The 20,606-nt window shown below is 38.4% G+C and overlaps 1 protein-coding gene across 1 annotated transcript; it reads right to left on the bottom strand.

Annotated features, from left to right (window-relative positions):
- Positions 1-18,900, bottom strand: LOC138425142 (butyrophilin subfamily 1 member A1-like). Its single transcript, XM_069562753.1, has 10 exons — positions 18,759-18,900; positions 17,338-17,358; positions 15,941-15,961; positions 14,912-14,932; positions 9,723-9,743; positions 5,253-5,273; positions 4,197-4,223; positions 3,669-3,695; positions 862-888; positions 1-689 (listed from the first exon to the last, which is right to left on the bottom strand). Exons 1-10 carry the CDS (start codon positions 18,898-18,900, stop codon positions 166-168), a joined length of 852 nt encoding a protein of 283 aa, XP_069418854.1. The 3' UTR covers positions 1-165.
- Between the last annotated feature and the right edge of the window lie 1,706 nt (positions 18,901-20,606).

The following is a 20,606-nucleotide window of genomic DNA, read 5'->3' as shown; positions in this document are numbered from 1 at the left end:
AACAATCAGTCAGTCTCACAGAACTTCACCTTGAGAGTGAAGCAGTATGCAGGAGGGGAAAAAAATCATTTTGCGGCCAGTGGGGAGAATTACAATGATCACTTGGGCCCAATGTTGTACTTTCTCATGGAGGCGTAGGCACATGAATTACAACATCAGTGCGCTCTACTCCACCTGGACAATGGTCAAGGGGCCAGAGTTAGGGGACCAAAGTCTGAAAAGTGGTCTTAGGACACCATAAAATGTCTGTTTGGAAAATGTGAAAATGTGGGACTCATCTGTCATATTATAGAAAGATACATCTCCAGCCTCATAATCCAGGAATATCCCCACACTAAGGGGTTTTTCTCTTAGAGTAAGACGAGTTTCTGCAATGGTAAGGGCCCAGTAATCCTCCTGGTAGAGCCTAATGGCCCAGAAACCATTCTGTGGGGACATTTGGAAAGTCCCCTTCCTTGATACACTATCCCTACAAACTCCCAGGTCCCAGGAATGCAGGTCCCCAACTTCCACCTCCCAGTAGTATCTCCCCGAACAGATTTGTGGCTGACCCAGCACACAGGGAATGGAGACAAATCTCTGTGTGGAGCTGGGTAGATCTTGCTGTATTTCCTGCAAGGTTACTCCTCTCCTGTCTTCAGTTAGGAGGAGTCTGGGATGAGCAGTGGCTTCATCAAGAGTCACATTTACTGCAAAAACAATTAGACCATGATGTTTATAGAAAGAGTCTCAGTAGGCCTGGGCCAGAGGGTCCCCATTCTGTGAGAACTTCTCTGGCCCTGGGAAGATCCAAGTCATCTTCACCCGTCTTCCTTTCTTACCCCACAAGGAGCAGGGTCCCTCCTGGAGCATCATACTCACCAGTTTGGAACTCTTCTTTCCTCCAATCTGCAAGGAACATATGAATGTGAGAAGCCCCATCTGATAGATAAATACATCCATCTGCTCAGATTATGAGTATAAATTCTCAAGGATTAATTTATGAATGATAATAACCAAAGAAAATATTCTTTGATATACTTGCACCTTTTTTCACAGTCTGTTAAAGTATGTCTGGCTTGAAGAACTGATTTCTTCAACCAACATTCCCATAGGATAAGTGTCCATAATCTATTTAAGATTTTGGAAAAGAAATAGAGACTATGATATGTCTGACCTAATAAATTCTTTTTCTTGTGGTTTCCTCAGACTTTATAGGAGATAATCTTATACTTATCCTCAGAGCATGATTAGAGATGTCAATTAAAAAATAATAAAACAAATAATAAGTGTTTTCCAGGATGTGGAGAAAAGGAAAACCTGTAAATGGTTGATGGATGTAAACTGGTGGAAAAATAGTATAGTTCAGTTCAGTTCAATTCAGTTGCTCAGTCGTGTCCGACTCTTTGCAACCCCATGAATCACAGCATGCCAGGCCTCCCTGCCCAACACCATCTCCCAGAGTTCACTCAGATTCATGTCCATTGAGTCAGTGATGCCAACCAGCCATCTCATCCACTGTCGTCCCCTTCTCCTTCTGCCCCCAATCCCTCCCAGCATCAGAGTCTTTTCCAATGAGTCAACTCTTCACATGAGGTGGCCAAAGTACTGGAGTTTCAGCTTTCACATCATTCCTTCCAAAGAAATCCCAGGGTTGATCTCCTTTAAGATGGACTGGTTGGATCTCCTTGCAGTCCAAGGGACTGTCAAGAGTCTTCTCCAACACCACAGTTCAAAAGCATCAATTCTTTGGTGCTCAGCCTTTTTCACAGTCTAACTCTCACATCCATGCATGACCACTGGAAAAACCATAGCCTTGACTAGACGGACCTTAGTCAGCAAAGTAATATCTCTGTTTTTGAATATGCTATAGTATAAAGGTTCTTCAAAACACTAAAAATAGAACTGCAATATGATCCAGCAATTCCAAACCTGGGTGTATAACCAAAGAAAATGAAAACACAAATTTGAAAAGGTACATGCACCCCGTTGTTCATACTACACCTGAATTTAGTATATATATATATATATATATCCTAAAAATGACTAAATATTGTTTCTTTGTGTGTATATATATATTTATATATACACATACTGAATACTGTTCCTTTGTATGTGTGTATATATAGACACATACATGAAATTTTGACATTTGCAACAATATTGATGGAACTGGAGGGTATTACTATTAATGAAATAAGTCAGACAGAGGAAGATAAATAGAGTATGTTATCACTTGTATGTGGAATCTAAAAAATAAAAGAGTGAATGTAACAAAACAGAAACAGACTTACAGATATAGAGAGCAAACATAATTATCAATGGAGAGAGGAAAGGGTGAGGAATAATATCAGGGTTTCAGAGGTACAAACTACTATGTATAAAATAAATAAACCTAAAGGATATATTGTACAGCATGAGAAATATGCTTCCCTGGGTCCAGAAGATCTCTTGGGGAAGGAAATGGCAACCCACTCCAGTACTCTTGCCTGGAGAATCCCATGGACGGAGGAGCCTGCCAGACTACAGTCCACTGAGTCACAAAGAGCCAGACATGACTGAGCGACTTCCTTTTCTTTCTTTCATGCGGAATATAGCCAATTTTTATAATAACTTCAATGGAGTATAGCCTACAAAATTTTGAAGCCACTATGTTGTACACCTGAAACTAATGTAATATTGTAAGCCAACTATGCCTGGTAGAAAGTGAAGAAGAACTAAGGAGCTTCTTGATGAAAGTGAAAGAAGAGAGTGAAAAAGTTGGCTTAAAGCTCAACATTCAGAAAACTAAGATCATGGCATCCGATCCCATCACTTCATGGCAGATAGATGGGGAAACAGTGGAAACAGTGGCTGACTTTATTTTTCTGGACTCCAAAATCACTGCAGATGGTTATTGCAACCATGAAATTAAAACATGCTTACTCCTTGGAAGGAAAGTTATAACCAAGCTAGACAGTATATTCAAAAGCAGAGACATTACTTTGCCTACAATGGTCTGTCTAGTCAAGGCTATGGTTTTTCCAGCGGTCATGTATGAATGTGAGAATTGGACTATAAAAATAGCTGAGTGCAGAAAAAATTGATGTTTTTGAACTGTGATGTTGGAGAAGACTCTTGAGAGTCCCTTGGACGGCAAAAAGATCCAACCAGTCCATCCTGAAGGAGGTCGGTCCTGGGTGTTCATTGGAAGGACTGATGTTGAAGCTAAAACTCCAGTACTTTGGCCATCTGATGCAAAGAATTGACTCACTGGAAAAGACCCTGATGTTGGGAAAGATTGGGGGCAGGAGGAGAAGGGGTCAACAGAGGATGAGATCATTGGATGGCATCATCAACTCGATGGACATGGGTTTGAGTGGACTCCGGGAGTTGGTGATGGACAGGGAGGCCTGGCGTGCTGTGGTTCATGGGGTCACAAAGAGTCGGACATGACTGAGTGACTGAACTGAACTGAACTATGCCTCAATTATTAAAAAATCAAATAGAAATTTGATTAGTGATCATTGCTAAAATTTAATATTTTAAATACATTATTGTCTTTTAAAATACTGAGTAAACTATTGAGTTCATAGAATGCATATTTTGGAGTTTCATTTATTTTTATTGTATTGTTTTGCACTCAGTAGGTATTCATTTAAAATATATTTTGCAATAGGACAGTCTTTATCAGAATCCATGTCACTCACCAGGGTATAATGTTGACTCTCTCCAGCCTGCAAAAAACAAAATAGGAAACTTTACTTTTTTTTCTTCTATTTTTGTTTTCCTCATTGTCTTTTTCATTTCTCCTTGTCTTTGTCATACATTTTCTTCTGAATTCTTTGGACTTCCTCTTTTTTATCCTATATTCTCATAATCCATTTTTAGAAAACTCAGTGATAAAAATGATCAGGTGGAAGGTAGAAGGAAACATAGAAGCAGTAAAAAGTGGAAGGGATGAAGGAGAAGTGGGAGGGATGAAGGAGAAGTGGGAAGGAGAGGACATGAAATAGATTTGGAAGGAAGGGGAGAGAAGGAAGAACATGCTGAATCACTGGTGGTTTGTCTTTTGAAAATAATTTATTGGAATTACTAGAATTTAGGAAGATAACACTTCAAATGCTTTTTGCCTACTATAAGCATTTTTTTGCATTTCTAAATCCTATTCAATTTCTACAGTGGAAGAATCTGAGATTTAGAAGAATAGAAGTTTTTGGGAAATAAGCTTTACTCACCTAATTTGAACTGAGCTTTCCTCCTATCTGAGAGAAAACAAACAAGTATATATACACATATATAATGTTAACTAATGTTTTCTTAACATCATAAAAAAGATTCAAGTAAAGTCATACATCTGCACATACATGTGCCAATGTTAGTAGTGTCTGAAAGTTGACCAAGTAACATCCATTTTAAAGGCAACTAAAGAAATCTCTGAAGCCTACTATGTCTGAAAACCTTCCTACAATTTGAAGAATATAATTTGATATGAAGGGATATGAGGGTTTAATAATTCTTATGAAATAGTACCAAAATAGTGTACGAATAACTTGGAAAATAACTTTAAATTTTAGGTTTACAAAAAATGAAGTTTATTTGAGTGAAAAAAAGTATGTTTAAAGACTTTGAAGTTTTAATGATTGAAAAGGTGAAAATAAAAATAAAAGAACAACAATAATTATGGTTGGAAAAAAATCAGGCAAAGTCATGCAAAAAATATTTATACACCTTAAATCACTTGAGTTATAGTCAAGAGAAATGGACTAGCAAGTCTCAAGATTAACTTGACAATATATACAGCATAACATACAGGTCAAACAAAAGAAAGGAATTTATCTCACTCAGCAACTTTGGAGTTTTAACTTTCCCATAAAAACAAGCACAGTATCATGCATAAAACAATGGGTACTCCATATCAGAGCACATGTTGAAGAACCCAAATTAAAAGAAACTTTCTGTCATCATTCTTAGCTTAATCTCCTTTATCTCACCAACTGTAAAACTAACTACTGTAAAATGAATTACTAGAAAATTCCAGTAATCACCTGGAATATATTAATAGAAGAAGCATAAAAATAAAGCATAGAAAGGAAAGGAAGTGAACAAAAGCTGAGAGAATGAAAAGGGAACTTAACATGGAATCAGTTCAGGGAGCTAAAAAGAAAACAGATAGGGTAATTTGAAACCCACAAGAAGAAAAAGGCAAAACAGGAGTGAGTAAGAGGTAATGAGACAGGAAATTTATTTTCAAAGAAATATATCAGTAAAAAAGAATGTCAGAAAAAAGTTACCAATTTCTTTCTGAAGATCTTCTGAAAAATAAAATGGAAATCTCATGTAAATATCAAGAGAAACCAATATAGAAAATGAAAATGAGTAGAAAATTTCCATTGCATAGTAAACTGGAAGGATGAATGTGATTAGAAACAAACAAACAAACAAAAACTCCTGAAAAAAAAAAAAAGCCAAGGAAGCACAGTTTTATCTTCAAAAACAGAAAAGGAAGTGAATTTCCCCAGTTGAATAAATAAAGAAGAATGATGATGATTAGGGCAGAAAAACTAACTAGGATTTTATCCCATAAGTACATATTTTATGAACAGTATTAAGGACATTCATAATTGAAGATTTGGACAAAATCCATATTTAATAAAGGAATAAAATAATTCCATAACAAATGTTATCTTCATAGTAGTATGTTGAAACTGATTTTGAATTTTGCAAGTCTTTCTATGTCAGATTAAACCAGTTGTCTTTAAGCAAAACACTTTGTGAATTGTAGTCAACAAACACTAAGTCCTGAGAATATCTTTTTAGAAGATGTCATAGCCATTAAGAAAGCAAATGACTACAGTGTCTAAGCACAATCTTTGGTGACTGTAGCCATGAAATTAAAAGCTGCTTGCTTGCTCCTTGGAAGAAAAGCTATGACCAACCTAGATAGCATGTTAAAAAGCAGAGACATTAATTTGCCAACAAAGGTACAACTAGTCAAAGCTATGGTTTTTCCAATAGTCATGTATGGATGTGAGAGTTGGACTATAAAGAAAGATAGGCACCGAAGAATTGTTGCTTTTGAACTGTGGTATTGGAGAAGACTCTTGAGAGTCCCTTGGATTGCAAGGAGATCAAATCAGTCCATCCTAAAGGAAATCAGTCCTGAATATTCATTGGAAGGACTGATGCTGAGGCTGAAACCCCAATACTTTGGCCACCTGATGGGAAGAACTGACTCTTTGGAAAAGACCCTGATGCTGGGTAAGATTGAAAGTGGGAGGAGAGGGAGATGACAGAGGATGAGATGGTTGGATGGTATCAATGACTCGATGGACATGAGTTTGAGCAAGCTGTGGGAGTTGGTGATGGACAGGGAAGCCTGGTGTGCTGCAATCCATGCGGTCACAAAGTCTGATACAACTGAGCCACTGAACTGAACTGACAATCTTTTCTGAAGTTTGATGGTTTCTATTTACATTGAATAATAGTGCAATGAAATTTAATTGAGTTGTCAGTTGAGAGAACTTTTAAAATTAGATTTGATAAACTCACACTCTCAATTTTATCATATACCTCAGAATAAGTTCAAAGAATTGAAGTTATGACTGTAATGAAACTTCCATTTCTATTGACTTACATATAAGTACACCATTTACCGCAAGGAGATCCAACCAGTCCATTCTGAAGGAGATCAACCCTGGGATTTCTTTGGAAGGAATGATGCTAAAGCTGAAGCTCCAGTACTTTGGCCACCTCATGCAAAGAGTTGACTCATTGGAAAAGACTCTGATTCTGGGAGGGATTGGGGGCAGGAGGAGAAGGGGACGATTGAAGATGAGATGGTTGGATGGCATCATGGACTCGATGGACATGAGTCTGAGTGAACTCCGGGAGATGGTGATGGACAGGGAGGCCTGGCATGCTGCGATTCATGGGGTCGCAAAGAGTCGGACACGACTGAGTGACTGAACTGAAGTGAACTATCAGCACATAAATATTTTATAAGCAAGCAGAAAATTAATGAAATAAATTAATGTTTATTTTAGATTCATGTACTTGAAGGGACTTAAAATATAAGTTAATGGAGATAAAGTAATACAAGTATTACATGAGAAAAATGTTAGAAGATCATTCTTTAAGTAGTTTCTTTTTAATCTTATTCTATAATGCAGCTCTAGGCTTTATGGGATTTCCCTGGTGGTTCAGATGATAAACAATTTCATGCAATGAGGGAGAGTCAGGTTTGATTCCTGGGTAGGGAAGATTCCCTGGAGATGAGAATGGATACCCATTCCAGTATTGTTGCCTGGAGAATTCCATGGACAGAGAAGCCTGGTGGGCTACAGTCCATGGGGTTGTAAAGAGTGAGACATGACTGAGTGAATAACACTTTCACTTCACTTTCATGTTTTATTAAAGTCTTTTAAAAAACTTACATATACATTTCAAGAGATAAGCTCTTGTCTAGAATTCATGTGTTGTAAAAAGTATCTTGGGCATTCTTGCATGTTATAAATTTTAAACTTTTGTATAATATTTACATAAAAGTACAGGGTTTCCCTGGTGGCTCAGTAGTAAAGAATCTGCTGCAGGAGATTCTCTCCTTGAAGAAGAAAATAGCAACCCTATCCAGTATTCTTCCCTGGAGAATTCTATGGACAGAAGAGCCTGGTGGGCTACAGTCCATGGGGTCGCAAAAGAGTTGGACACAACTTAGGGACTAAACAACAATGATGACATAAAAGTACATACGTGCTTTTCCTACATTCTTTGAAGAAACCTCTTTGGTGGTGTTAATTTTACTGCTTCCTCTTTTTCCCATCATTTCTATATTCTCTAGACTTAACCATCTATTAATACTCATTCATGTCTCTCAAGTTATAACCTTCTTGAATTTGTATGCCTTCTAACCTAATTTTCCTCATGGGAAGAATGAGGATATTGTTATACAATTCCAGCGAAGAAAATCTTATAATTTCTATACAATGAAATGAAAGGAAGGGAAATAAAATATTAAAAGGAAGGTGAAGTGGGCTTGGAGAAGGCAATGGCACCCCACTCCAGTACTCTTGCCTGGAAAATCCCATGGATGGAGGAGCCTGGTAGGCTGCAGTCCATGGGGTCGACTTCACTTTCACTTTTCACTGTCATGCATTGGAGAAGGAAATGGCAACCCACTCCAATGTTCTTGCCTGGAGAATCCTAGGGATGGGGGAGCCTGGTGGGCTGCCATCTATGGGGTCGCACAGAGTCAGACACGACTGAAGTGACTTAGCAGCTTAGCAGCAGAAGTGGGCTCTAATAATATTACCTGAGCTTATCTTGGATAAAGGTAGCACAACAGTTTTCTAAAAAATATCATAAACTTCTAAAGTATATTATTAATAAAAATTTATTTTACAGAAAAGATCTGTGTACATAGATTGGAATGGCAGGATAAATTATGCCAACGATAATGGTGAAAATTGAATAACAAATGAAGATGCGAAACCAGTTAGAATCATAGGATCATTAGAAAAAATCATTTAAAGCATATGTAGATTGGAATTGCAGAAAATGTTCTTTGATAGTTGAAGAAATAAGTACAAGGAGATCAAACCAGTCAATGCTAAAGGAAATCAATCCTGAATATTCTTTGGAAGGACTGATGCTGAAGCTGAAGCTCCAATACTTCGGTCACCTGATGCAAAGAGCTGACTCATTGGAAAAGACCCTGATGCTGGGAAAGGTTGAAGGCAAAAGGAGGAGGGGATGACAGAGGATGAGATGGTTAGATAGCATCATTAACTCAATGCACATGATTTGAGCAAACTCAAGGTGATAGTGGAAGATAGGGGAGACTGGCGTGCTGTAGTCCATGAAGTCACAAGGAATCAGACATGACTCAGCAACTGAACAACAAGAGGTGACATAGTGACTAGATAACAGAAAATGGGATTAACTTTTTCATTTTTCATACTTAGCAGAAAATAAAAAAATAAAGAACCAATTCATTTAAAAGCAAGTCACTATGTCAGGAAGGAAAAGGACAAAAATTTGAAACACATCCATAGTTTTCAAAATGACTCACATCCTGACAAGTTGAAACTACAGGGTTCAAAGGCCATCTCAAAGGCCAATAAAAGGCAATAGTGTTTTACATGACCCCCACCCCTTACACAAACGAAGGTACTAAGACAGGAAACAAAACCTGAGAGGAGATATCATAAGATTTGTCTGGGATAAATTATATTAAGCATTCATCTTCAATTGAACTGTCACCTTTTTAAGAAAAAATGCAGAAAGACTGCTTACAAGATGGTGGAGTAGAAAAATCTTGAACTCCTCTCCTCTCATGAGCACATCAAAACCACAACTATCTGCTAAACAACCATCAATAAAAGGGACTGGGACTTACCAAACAGATTTTCTATAACTAAAGACACAAAGAAGAAATCACAATGAGATGGTAGGAGGGGCACACTTGTGATACAATCAAGTCCAAAATCCCCTGAGTGGGTGACCCAAAAACTAGAGAATGGTTGTATTGCACAGGTTTTCCCACAAATGTGAGGGTTCTGAATCCCATGTCTCTGAAACCTGGGGGTTTGGTATCAGGAAGAGGAGCCCCCAAATTATTTGACTTTGAAGGCCAGTGGGGGTTAAATTGCAGGGGCCACAGGCCTGGGGGAAAAGAGGCTTCATTCTTAAAGGGTACACACAGAATCTCAAATGTACTAGTACTGAGGGCACAGTAACTTCATAGTAGCCTGGGCCAGACTTACCTGCTGGTCTTGGAAGTTCTCCTGGGAACATAAGCGGGGCACAACTGTAGCTTACTCTGGGGAATAGACACAGAGATGGATATACTGGGGAGTATTCATGTGCATGAACTCTCACTGGAGGCTGACATCTTGCATAGGTCATTGACACCAAGTTCTGGCCCCATCCAACAGATGGTAGGAGCCAGTGCTGGGATGCTTCAGGCCAAACAACCAACTCAGGGAAATACGGCTCCACCAGTCAGCAGACAGGCTGTCCAAAGATTTCTTAAGACCACAGCCACCTCTAGACATACCCCTTGACATGGCCCTGCCCACTAGAGGGCCAGGACCTAGCTCCATTCATCAGTGGTCAGGCATTGGCCCCTCCTGCCAGAAAGCACAAATCTCTAGACCAGACTCATCTACCAGGGAGCAGATGCCAGAAGCAAGAAAACCACAATCCCGCAGTCAGAGGAACTGAGCCTGCAATTTACCCTACCATGTGAAGAGTCGACTCTGGGAAAGGAGGCTGATGCTGGGAAAGTTTGAGGGCAGAGGAGAAGGGGGCGACAGAAGATGAGATGATTGGATGGCATCACCGACTCAATGGACATAAGTCTGAGCAAACTCTGGGAGACAGTGAAGGACAGGGAAGCCTGACGAGTCTGCCATTCATGGAGTTGCAGAGAGTCGGACACAACTGAGCGACTGAACAACAAATGTATGAAATAGATAGCTGGTGAGAAGTTGCTGTGCAACACAGGAAGCCCAGCCTGGCACTCTGTGATGATCTAGAGGGATGAGATGGGGGGAGGGGAGGGAGGCTCTACAGGTAGGTGATCTATATATAGTTATGGCTTATTAGCATTGCTGTATGGCAGAAACCAACAAAACCTTGTCAAGCAATTTTCTCCCATTAAATAATACATTAAAAAATGAAACAAAACAAAACAGATCAGACTCTACCCTGGGACCAGCTGATCCCTGACCCTTGAGTGGTGCGAGGGGAGTGCACTACTGAGACACCTAAGACATTCCCTACAGAGGGTCACTTCTCCAAGGTCGAGAAATGTAGCTAATCTCTGCGTGTGTGTGTGTTAGTTGCTCAGTTGTGTCCAACTCTAACATACATAAAAACACAAACAGAACTTCAGATAAGATGAAGCAGCAGAGGTATATGTTCCAGATGTAGGAATAAGAAAGAAATGCAAATATGCACAACACACTAGACAGGTGCTCAAAAAATGATAGGGAATTGTATGGCAAAAGCACTCATTTATCCAAAACTGTATCTGCAGCAATAGTCATATGTGTTACATATTTAAACACAGACCATTAGAGTAAAATGGCTTTAATGTTTCGCTGGCTTATATAAGCAAAACCTAAGCTAGAAATGGTATGGAAATAATGGAAGCAGAAGAGATTAAGGAGAGGTGGCAAGAATATACAGAATTATACAAAAAACATCTTAATGACCCAGATAACCACAATGATGTGATCTGTCACCTAGAGCCAGACATCCTGGAGTGTGAAGTCAAGTGGGCCTTAGGAAGCATCACTATGAACAAAGCTAGTGGAGGTGATGGAATTGCAGCTGAACTATTTCAAATCCTAAAAGACTGTGTTGTTAAAGTGCTGCACTCAATATGCCAGGAAATTTGAAAACTCAACAGGGGCCACAGGACTGGAAAAGGTTAGTTTTCATTCCAATCCCAAAGAAAGGCAATACCAAACAATGTTCACACTACGACACAATTGCACTCATCTCACACACTAGCAAAGTAATTCTCAAAATTCTCCAAGCGAGGCTTTACCAATATGTGAACTAAGAACATCCAGATGTTGAAGCTTGCCGGGGGCCAGCGTGAGGAACTCTGCCCATGGCAAAGGTCATGAGGAAGGAGGCTTGGCATATGCAAAGGCGTGATCAAGCCTCAGGAAACCCCCTGTTTCCAAGCATCTACCCCAAAACCAGAGTCTGTTTTTTGCTCTCACCTATACCTCTGACTTTACGGGGGGCTCTCCCCCAGAACCGTTTCTCTCAGAGAAGGAGTAAACGTGCAGCTCCAAGGCAATAAAAATCCCTGGGCGTGACAAGAGTGTTTCAGCTTATGGACTCCTCTGAAGGTTATCTAGCCCACCTGTATAGGTTCGTCTGGCCACATGTGATTGTTTACAGCCTCCCAACCTGAGAGGCACGAGATGTTTTAGACTTACTAAAGGCAAATTCTTTTGGGGAGTTAGAAATTATTAGTATAGTGGGTTGGTTAGGAATTATGTTGGTGAAGGGTTTTTTTCATTTGTTGTGTCAATAATTGCTGCTAATTCCCTGCTCTGGGTGGGACAAGGATGTCTCAGGTCAAAGCTCTTTGCTGACAGACTAGCTTGTGTGACAGGATTATCTATACTCCTGCCACATGATTGTTTACTACCTCTCAACCATAAACAGCACAGAGAGTTTTGGAGTATTTTGAAAGTCTTAATTAGCATAGGGCTTTTTCTTCTTGTTGAGTCAATGATTGCCACCAGGCCTCCATATACTTAGGCACCTGGGAATATATTAATTAATGTATTGGGAATATAGAGAAGGAAATATAGTAGCTTTTGATGTTAGCAATACTAGACTTTTTGAGTTAATGAATTTTCTCTTTTGTAATAGATCACTGTACTTTGTTATGAATCACTGCGTCCTTGCTATGTAAAAATGTAACTTTATCATATCTTAAGACTAAATAGATCTTAAGAGGAGCATTGGTGAAAGGATTTTCATTTGTTGGGCTGATGTTTGCTGCTAAATCTCCATGTTCCCTGCCCTTATAATGAATATAACTAACATATAGGAGAAATAAGTATTAATCTTTAAGCATATAGGAGAAATAAGTATTAACCTTTAAGATTAATCATGTTAACCTTGGGTTAAACAAATTCCTTTCTTGATTGTAACTCACTACACCCTCACCCTATAGGAATGCAATTTTATTTGGAGGGTGGTGCCTGGCTTAAGAAAAAACACCCTTGGAAAAAATAAGTTTTTTGGTTATCAGAAAGAAAGGATCATAAAATCCAGCTGGTCTCATGGCCAGAAGATGATGTAAAATCCCTAAGACCCTTTTTTCATCTAAAGCACCTGATTTTGATAAAGGTCAGGACTGCTGACCCCCACATGACTCTATATTCATCCCTATATGTAACAAAAGGTATAAAAGCAAACCCCTCAAAAAAGAAATCGGATCAGTTTCCGGAAAGACTGATTCCCCCATGTCACTTCTTTCTTGCTCCCTGTTTCTCTGGCCGAATTCCCATCTGGATTCAGCCTCCTTTTCTCCACTAATTTTCCTACTACACTATCCGTTTCTAATCTCTCTCTATATCTATAATTAAATATGTATTTTTCCAAGAACGCCGACGCCATCCCCACCTTCGAATTCCCTGGATCCACCGGGGCTGGACCCCAGCAGAAGCTGGTTTTAGAAAAGGCAGAGGAATCAGAGATCAAATTGCCATCATCCGCTGGATCATAGAAAAAGCAAGAGAATTCCAGAAAACATCTACTTCTGCTTCATTGACTATGCCAAAGATTTTGATTATGTGGATAACAATAAACTGTGGAAAATTCTTCAAGAGACTGGAATACCAGACCACGTTATCTATCTCCTGAGAAATCTGTATGCAGGTCAAGAAGCAACAGTTAGAACTGGAATGGAACAATGGACTGGTTCCAAACTGGGAAAGGAGTTCATCAAGCCTGTATATTGTCACCCTGCCTCTTTAACTTACATACAGAGTACATCATGCAAAATGCTGGGCTGGATAAAGCACAAGCTGGGATCAAGATTGCTTGGAGAAATATCAATAACCTCAGATATGCAGACGGAGAAGGCAATGGCACCCCACTCCAGTACTCTTGCTTGGAAAATCCCATGGATGGAGGAGCCTGGTGGGCTGCAGTTTATGGGGTTACAAAGAGACACGACTAAGTGACTAAACCAAGCTGAAACCAGAGTCAATGCCCTTCAATCCAAGAAAATAGAACTTAACAACAGCCAATCACAAACAGTCAAATAAGCTTTCATAAATAAGACAACAGTTTAAGCTATGAGCAATAAAATAATTGTTTTGCTTCCGCATAATTTTCTCTATAAAGAGCTTGCCCCTAGTTCCTTCTGGTAGAGCACAGTTAACCACAATCAGTTTGGTGCTGCCCAATTTAAATCAATGTTTACTCAGGTAAACCCTTGAAAATGATATTGTGCCTCAGTTAATCTTTTAGTGTATGAAACCTACTGTATGCATTAAAGAGACACATTCTTAAATTCAATTCCCTCTAAAAACAAAAATATATTTGAATGTCATTAGAAAAAGAGGTTATAAAACTTATGATAATTACATTAGTGTTTCACTAAAAAATCTTTTGGAAATATCTCAGGAAACAAGCTTCATATGTGAGTCACACACAAAATTCAAAATTGAGAGATATATTATACTTGAACTTTCCTGAACATTAAAATCCTCCTACAAGTATTTGAAAGGAATTGCAGTTTGTTGACCTGATAATAAAAACGAAAAAGCTGAACAAAAATTTTTATGGTTGAAAAGTTTAAAAATACAAGAAAACTTAAGTAAAATAATATATACCTGGAAACTCTGGGCTAATATGTTCACTAGTAGTGGAAGAATGAATTTTGACCAATGAATTATATCTAAATTCACACAGTAGTTGAAAGAACAACATAGAAAAAAACTTTAATCAGCAAGTTTGGAGACTTCCTCTCATCTCCTAAAGTATGAGAAAGTATCACTTTCATAGTAATAGGCCTTCAGATTTAGAATACAGATGTCCCAAATTTGGGGTATTTTCAAGAAATACGTATATAGTGTAGAAACCATGTGCCTATCAGCCTAAGCTCTTACACTGCATAAATTTCACAGAGAAACTTTTGCAAGTTTCTAGAAACAGAAGAGGCCAGTGCATATGGGGGAAGATCAGGTATGAAATTAAATAAGAAGGAGTAGGAAGAATGAAGATAGGGAAACAAAATGAGCAGCACTTAATATGAACAAAGTTTACAATGCAAAATTCACGTGGGAACAGGAGACATCCAGGTTGAGCCAAAAGATGACATATTTGTAAAAAGGCATGGAATAGAAAGATATTAAGAAAGCAGTTATTTCAATGTTTTAGGAAGACATGGATGTCAGAGAAAATTTACCTGATTTTTTCTGAAGTTCTTCTAAAAGAAGAAAAAAAGGAAAGATCACTGTAAATTTTAAGAGAAAGAAATATGAATAAAATGCACATTTATTGAAAACATGTGTTTAATATTAAACCTATAATGACTCATGTAAACACATACCTATGCATGAATACATGTATGCATGCACACACACATGTGAACACACATGCACACACACACACACACACACACACACACACACTTGGCTGAAAGCTCCCTTTTTTGCCAAGAATACTCTTCAAAAGATGAAGAAGGAGAAGATGAATGAATTTTCTGAATTGAAAACAAGCTGGAATTTTTGTTCTGATCATTATCTTATACAATTTTTCTTTCTTTTGTTTTAGAAAGATGGTAACGATAACCCTGTATACAATTTTTCTTGATCCTTTTTGAAATTATATGGATGTTTACACAAGTTCTTAGTGCTTATAAGTTCTTTGCTCTTAATTATATTTCAATGATCATAACTGCAGGGTTAAGTTCATGGATGCCTCTATTCACAGCATTTTTTCAACCAATTAAAGCTTCATCTTATTTTATGCTTTTGATTTTAACTCATACCTAAATGCAACTTATCTTAAAAATAGTCAGATGGAAGAAATGGAAATAAGGTATTAAATGACAGTGAAAGGGGTTATAAATCAAAAGACATAAAGTTCAGATCAGAAACTTTAAAAAATGCCAAAATATTACAGATACATTTTACTAAAATTTACTCAGCAGAAAGAAAACACATGTAGAGTTTGCAGTAACAGGAAAAATCAGTAATAATGAAACAGATACATAAGAAATGATGAAGAAGCATTACCTTTCAAATACTGTATCTGAATTACAGGTGAAGAGACTTAATTTTATTTGAAAAAATAAAATAATAAAAAAGCATGAACATGTAAAACTATATGTACATTGGCATTGAGGAAGATAATTATTGAAGTTGAAGACAAAGGTAAAATAAACAGAAAAACAATGCCTAGGCATGAAGTGAAATATATTAATGGCATTTACCGTTTTCCTGTTTATATTTATCTGAAAAATAGAAGAAAGAAAAACCAATTCATTAAAAATGAAAACACAGTATCAGGGAGAAAAGAGTAGAATAATTTGAAATCCTATGAGCTTTACTTCTTTAAAAAAGTTGATTGTTATTTCTAAAATATTGGAACTAAAAGTTTTCAAAGACCATCTAATCAGTGAAAGGCAATGCTGTTTTCCATACAACCTCTTAGTGCAAAAAGAATTAAGAAATGAAGCCATGACTGAAACAAAATGGGACTTCCTCTAGGATAAACCATGTCAATCACCCTTCATTGGGCTATCTCCTCTTTTTCAGATTAAAATGTCATATTAACATACACAAATGTGACATAGGAACTCAAAATGCAATGAAAAGCCTATAGAAAAAGTACCCATTAGTCAAAACTGCATCTGTTGTAGTAATTACATGAAACCTGCTACATGCATTAAAGATATAAGTTCCCAAATTATTTCAACCTGAAAACAGAAATAAATTTAAAATTTGGAAAAGAAAAGTGTTGAACTTTTAGTGATTATATTGATGTTTTAGGAAAAAATCTATCAGAGTCATGTTAGGAAAATAGCTTTTTGTGTTATTCACAAAAAATTTTGAATTGAAGATACACATGAGATTTTCTTGATATAATATCCTTCTACAAATATTTAATAGGTATTGTAGTTCACAGAATTAATAACTGTGTGACCAAACATGCAAAGAATAAGAACATTTATTATAGTTGGGAAAATAGCCAGAAAAAATTGTGTAAAATATTTGTATAACTGAGAACACTTGAGTAATATGATCAAGGACAGTGAAAGAGTGAGATCCAAGGTCAGAGGTGACCTGTGAATGACAGTGGAATTTATACAGTCTTTGACAGGATAATGCAGGAAGAAACTCCACTCATGAAATCTGGAATCTTCTTTTATCTCTTAATGCTTGGGAAAGTATCAATTGTACAGTAATGGCCTCTTGAACTTGGAATATGTGCAGTGACCCTAAGTGAATGGATGTTTTCAACACAGTATGTGCAGACTGTAACTCATGTATCTGTTGGCCTAATCAATCCCCCTCATCTCCCAAAACTAATAAAGGATCAATGGCAAGTCAGTGGAAGATAAGAGAAGCCAATGTTTCTAGAAAGGGCCAGTATGGAATGAAGTAAAAAAGAGAATGAGGAAATAATAAGGAAAATGGAAAGGGACAGTATTTAATGTAGGAGAAGTCCATAAACAAACAAAAACCCTGAAGAAGGAAGAGTAGACATACAAAAGAAGAATGAACCAATTGATCACATATAGGTAAAAAGTCATGGAGTGTTAAAAATACCAAGAAAGAAGTCATTTAAAAAGGACAATGGAATAAAAAGTTATCAGAGATAACTTACCCAATTGTTTCTGAAGTTCTTCTGAAAAATAGAACGGAAAGAACAATCATAGGAAACAAAATCAAATAAAATTCAAATTTATTAAAAAATATGCATGTAAAGTTAAATGTTAGAGTTGGACTAAATATGGAGTTGGACTATAATGATGTGAGAGTTGTTCTATAAAGAAAGCTGAGTGTTGAAGAATTGATGCTTTTGAACTGTGGTGTTAGAGAAGACTCTTGAGAGCCCCTTGGACTGCAAGGAGATCCAACCAGTCCATCCTAAAGGAAATCAGTCCTAAATATTCGTTGGAAGGACTGATGCTGAAACTGAAACTCCAATACTTTGGCCACCTCATGCGAAGAATTGACTCATTTGAAAAGACCCTGATGCTGGGAAAGGTTGAAGGCAAAAGGAGGAGGGGATGACAGAGGATGAGATGGTTAGATAGCATCATTAACTCAATGCACATGATTTGAGCAAACTCAAGGTGATAGTGGAAGATAGGGGAGACTGGCGTGCTGTAGTCCATGAAGTCACAAGGAATCAGACATGACTCAGCAACTGAACAACAAGAGGTGACATAGTGACTAGATAACAGAAAATGGGATTAACTTTTTCATTTTTCATACTTAGCAGAAAATAAAAAAATAAAGAACCAATTCATTTAAAAGCAAGTCACTATGTCAGGAAGGAAAAGGACAAAAATTTGAAACACATCCATAGTTTTCAAAATGACTCACATCCTGACAAGTTGAAACTACAGGGTTCAAAGGCCATCTCAAAGGCCAATAAAAGGCAATAGTGTTTTACATGACCCCCACCCCTTACACAAACGAAGGTACTAAGACAGGAAACAAAACCTGAGAGGAGATATCATAAGATTTGTCTGGGATAAATTATATTAAGCATTCATCTTCAATTGAACTGTCACCTTTTTAAGAAAAAATGCAGAAAGACTGCTTACAAGATGGTGGAGTAGAAAAATCTTGAACTCCTCTCCTCTCATGAGCACATCAGAACCACAACTATCTGCTAAACAACCATCAATAAAAGGGACTGGGACTTACCAAACAGATTTTCTATAACTAAAGACACAAAGAAGAAATCACAATGAGATGGTAGGAGGGGCACACTTGTGATATGATCAAGTCCAAAATCCCCTGAGTGGGTGACCCAAAAACTAGAGAATGGTTGTATTGCACAGGTTTTCCCACAAATGTGAGAGTTCTGAATCCCATGTCTCTGCAACCTGGGGGTTTGGTATCAGGAAGAAGAACCCCCAAATTATTTGACTTTGAAGGCCAGTGGGGGTTAAATTGCAGGGGCTCCACAGGCCTGGGGAAAAAGAGGCTTCATTCTTAAAGGGTACACACAGAATCTCAAATGTACTAGTACTGAGGGCACAGTAACTTCATAGTAGCCTGGGCCAGACTTACCTGCTGGTCTTGGAAGTTCTCCTGGGAACATAAGCGGGGCACAACTGTAGCTTACTCTGGGGAATAGACACAGAGGTGGATATACTGGGGAGTATTCATGTGCATGAACTCTCACTGGAGGCTGACATCTTGCATAGGTCATTAACACCAAGTTTTGGCCCCATCCAACAGATGGTAGGAGCCAGTGCTGGGATGCTTCAGGCCAAACAACCAACTCAGGGAAATACAGCTCCACCAGTCAGCAGACAGGCTGTCCAAAGGTTTCTTAAGACCACAGCCACCTCTAGACATACCCCTTGACATGGCCCTGCCCACTAGAGGGCCAGGACCTAGCTCCATTCATCAGTGGTCAGGCATTGGCCCCTCCTGCCAGAAAGCACAAATCTCTAGACCAGACTCATCTACCAGGGAGCAGATGCCAGAAGCAAGAAAACCACAATCCCGCAGTCAGAGGAACTGAGCCTGCAATTTACCCTACCATGTGAAGAGTCGACCCTGGGAAAGGAGGCTGATGCTGGGAAAGTTTGAGGGCAGAGGAGAAGGGGGCGACAGAAGATGAGATGATTGGATGGCATCACCGACTCAATGGACATAAGTCTGAGCAAACTCTGGGAGACAGTGAAGGACAGGGAAGCCTGACGAGTCTGCCATTCATGGAGTTGCAGAGAGTCGGACACAACTGAGCGACTGAACAACAAATGTATGAAATAGATAGCTGGTGAGAAGTTGCTGTGCAACACAGGAAGCCCAGCCTGGCACTCTGATGATCTAGAGGGATGAGATGGGGGGAGGGGAGGGAGGCTCTACAGGTAGGTGATCTATATATAGTTATGGCTTATTAGCATTGCTGTATGGCAGAAACCAACAAAACCTTGTCAAGCAATTTTCTCCCATTAAATAATACATTAAAAAATGAAACAAAACAAAACAGATCAGACTCTACCCTGGGACCAGCTGATCCCTGACCCTTGAGTGGTGCGAGGGCAGTGCACTACTGAGACACCTAAGACATTCCCTACAGAGGGTCACTTCTCCAAGGTCGAGAAATGTAGCTAATCTCTGCGTGTGTGTGTGTTAGTTGCTCAGTTGTGTCCAACTCTAACATACATAAAAACACAAACAGAACTTCAGATAAGATGAAGCAGCAGAGGTATATGTTCCAGATGTAGGAATAAGAAAGAAATGCAAATATGCACAACACACTAGACAGGTGCTCAAAAAATGATAGGGAATTGCATGGTAAAAGCACTCATTTATCCAAAACTGTATCTGCAGCAATAGTCATATGTGTTACATATTTAAACACAGACCATTAGAGTAAAATGGCTTTAATGTTTCGCTGGCTTATATAAGCAAAACCTAAGCTAGAAATGGTATGGAAATAATGGAAGCAGAAGAGATTAAGGAGAGGTGGCAAGAATATACAGAATTATACAAAAAACATCTTAATGACCCAGATAACCACAATGATGTGATCTGTCACCTAGAGCCAGACATCCTGGAGTGTGAAGTCAAGTGGGCCTTAGGAAGCATCACTATGAACAAAGCTAGTGGAGGTGATGGAATTGCAGCTGAACTATTTCAAATCCTAAAAGACTGTGTTGTTAAAGTGCTGCACTCAATATGCCAGGAAATTTGAAAACTCAACAGGGGCCACAGGACTGGAAAAGGTTAGTTTTCATTCCAATCCCAAAGAAAGGCAATACCAAACAATGTTCACACTACGACACAATTGCACTCATCTCACACACTAGCAAAGTAATTCTCAAAATTCTCCAAGCGAGGCTTTACCAATATGTGAACTAAGAACATCCAGATGTTGAAGCTTGCCGGGGGCCAGCGTGAGGA

This window comes from Ovis canadensis, chromosome 20 (assembly GCF_042477335.2).
Source record: "Ovis canadensis isolate MfBH-ARS-UI-01 breed Bighorn chromosome 20, ARS-UI_OviCan_v2, whole genome shotgun sequence".
NCBI lineage: Eukaryota > Metazoa > Chordata > Mammalia > Artiodactyla > Bovidae > Ovis > Ovis canadensis.
The sequence above is the reverse complement of the archived record's forward strand: the minus strand, read 5'-3'. Positions and strand labels throughout refer to the sequence as shown.

What these genes read in the sequence shown, in the direction of transcription:
- LOC138425142 (XM_069562753.1), bottom strand. Translation starts at nt 18,900, where the DNA reads ATGACCTATGCAAGATGTCAGCCTCCAGTGAGAGTTCATGCACATGAA. An exon ending in TAAATATAAACAGGAAAACG is followed by an intron (nt 14,933 to 15,940) that starts GTAAATGCCATT and finishes TTCTTCTTTTAG; the next exon opens with AAGAACTTCAGAAAAAATCA. An exon ending in GAAAGCTCAGTTCAAATTAG is followed by an intron (nt 3,696 to 4,196) that starts GTGAGTAAAGCT and finishes TGTTTTTTGCAG; the next exon opens with GCTGGAGAGAGTCAACATTA.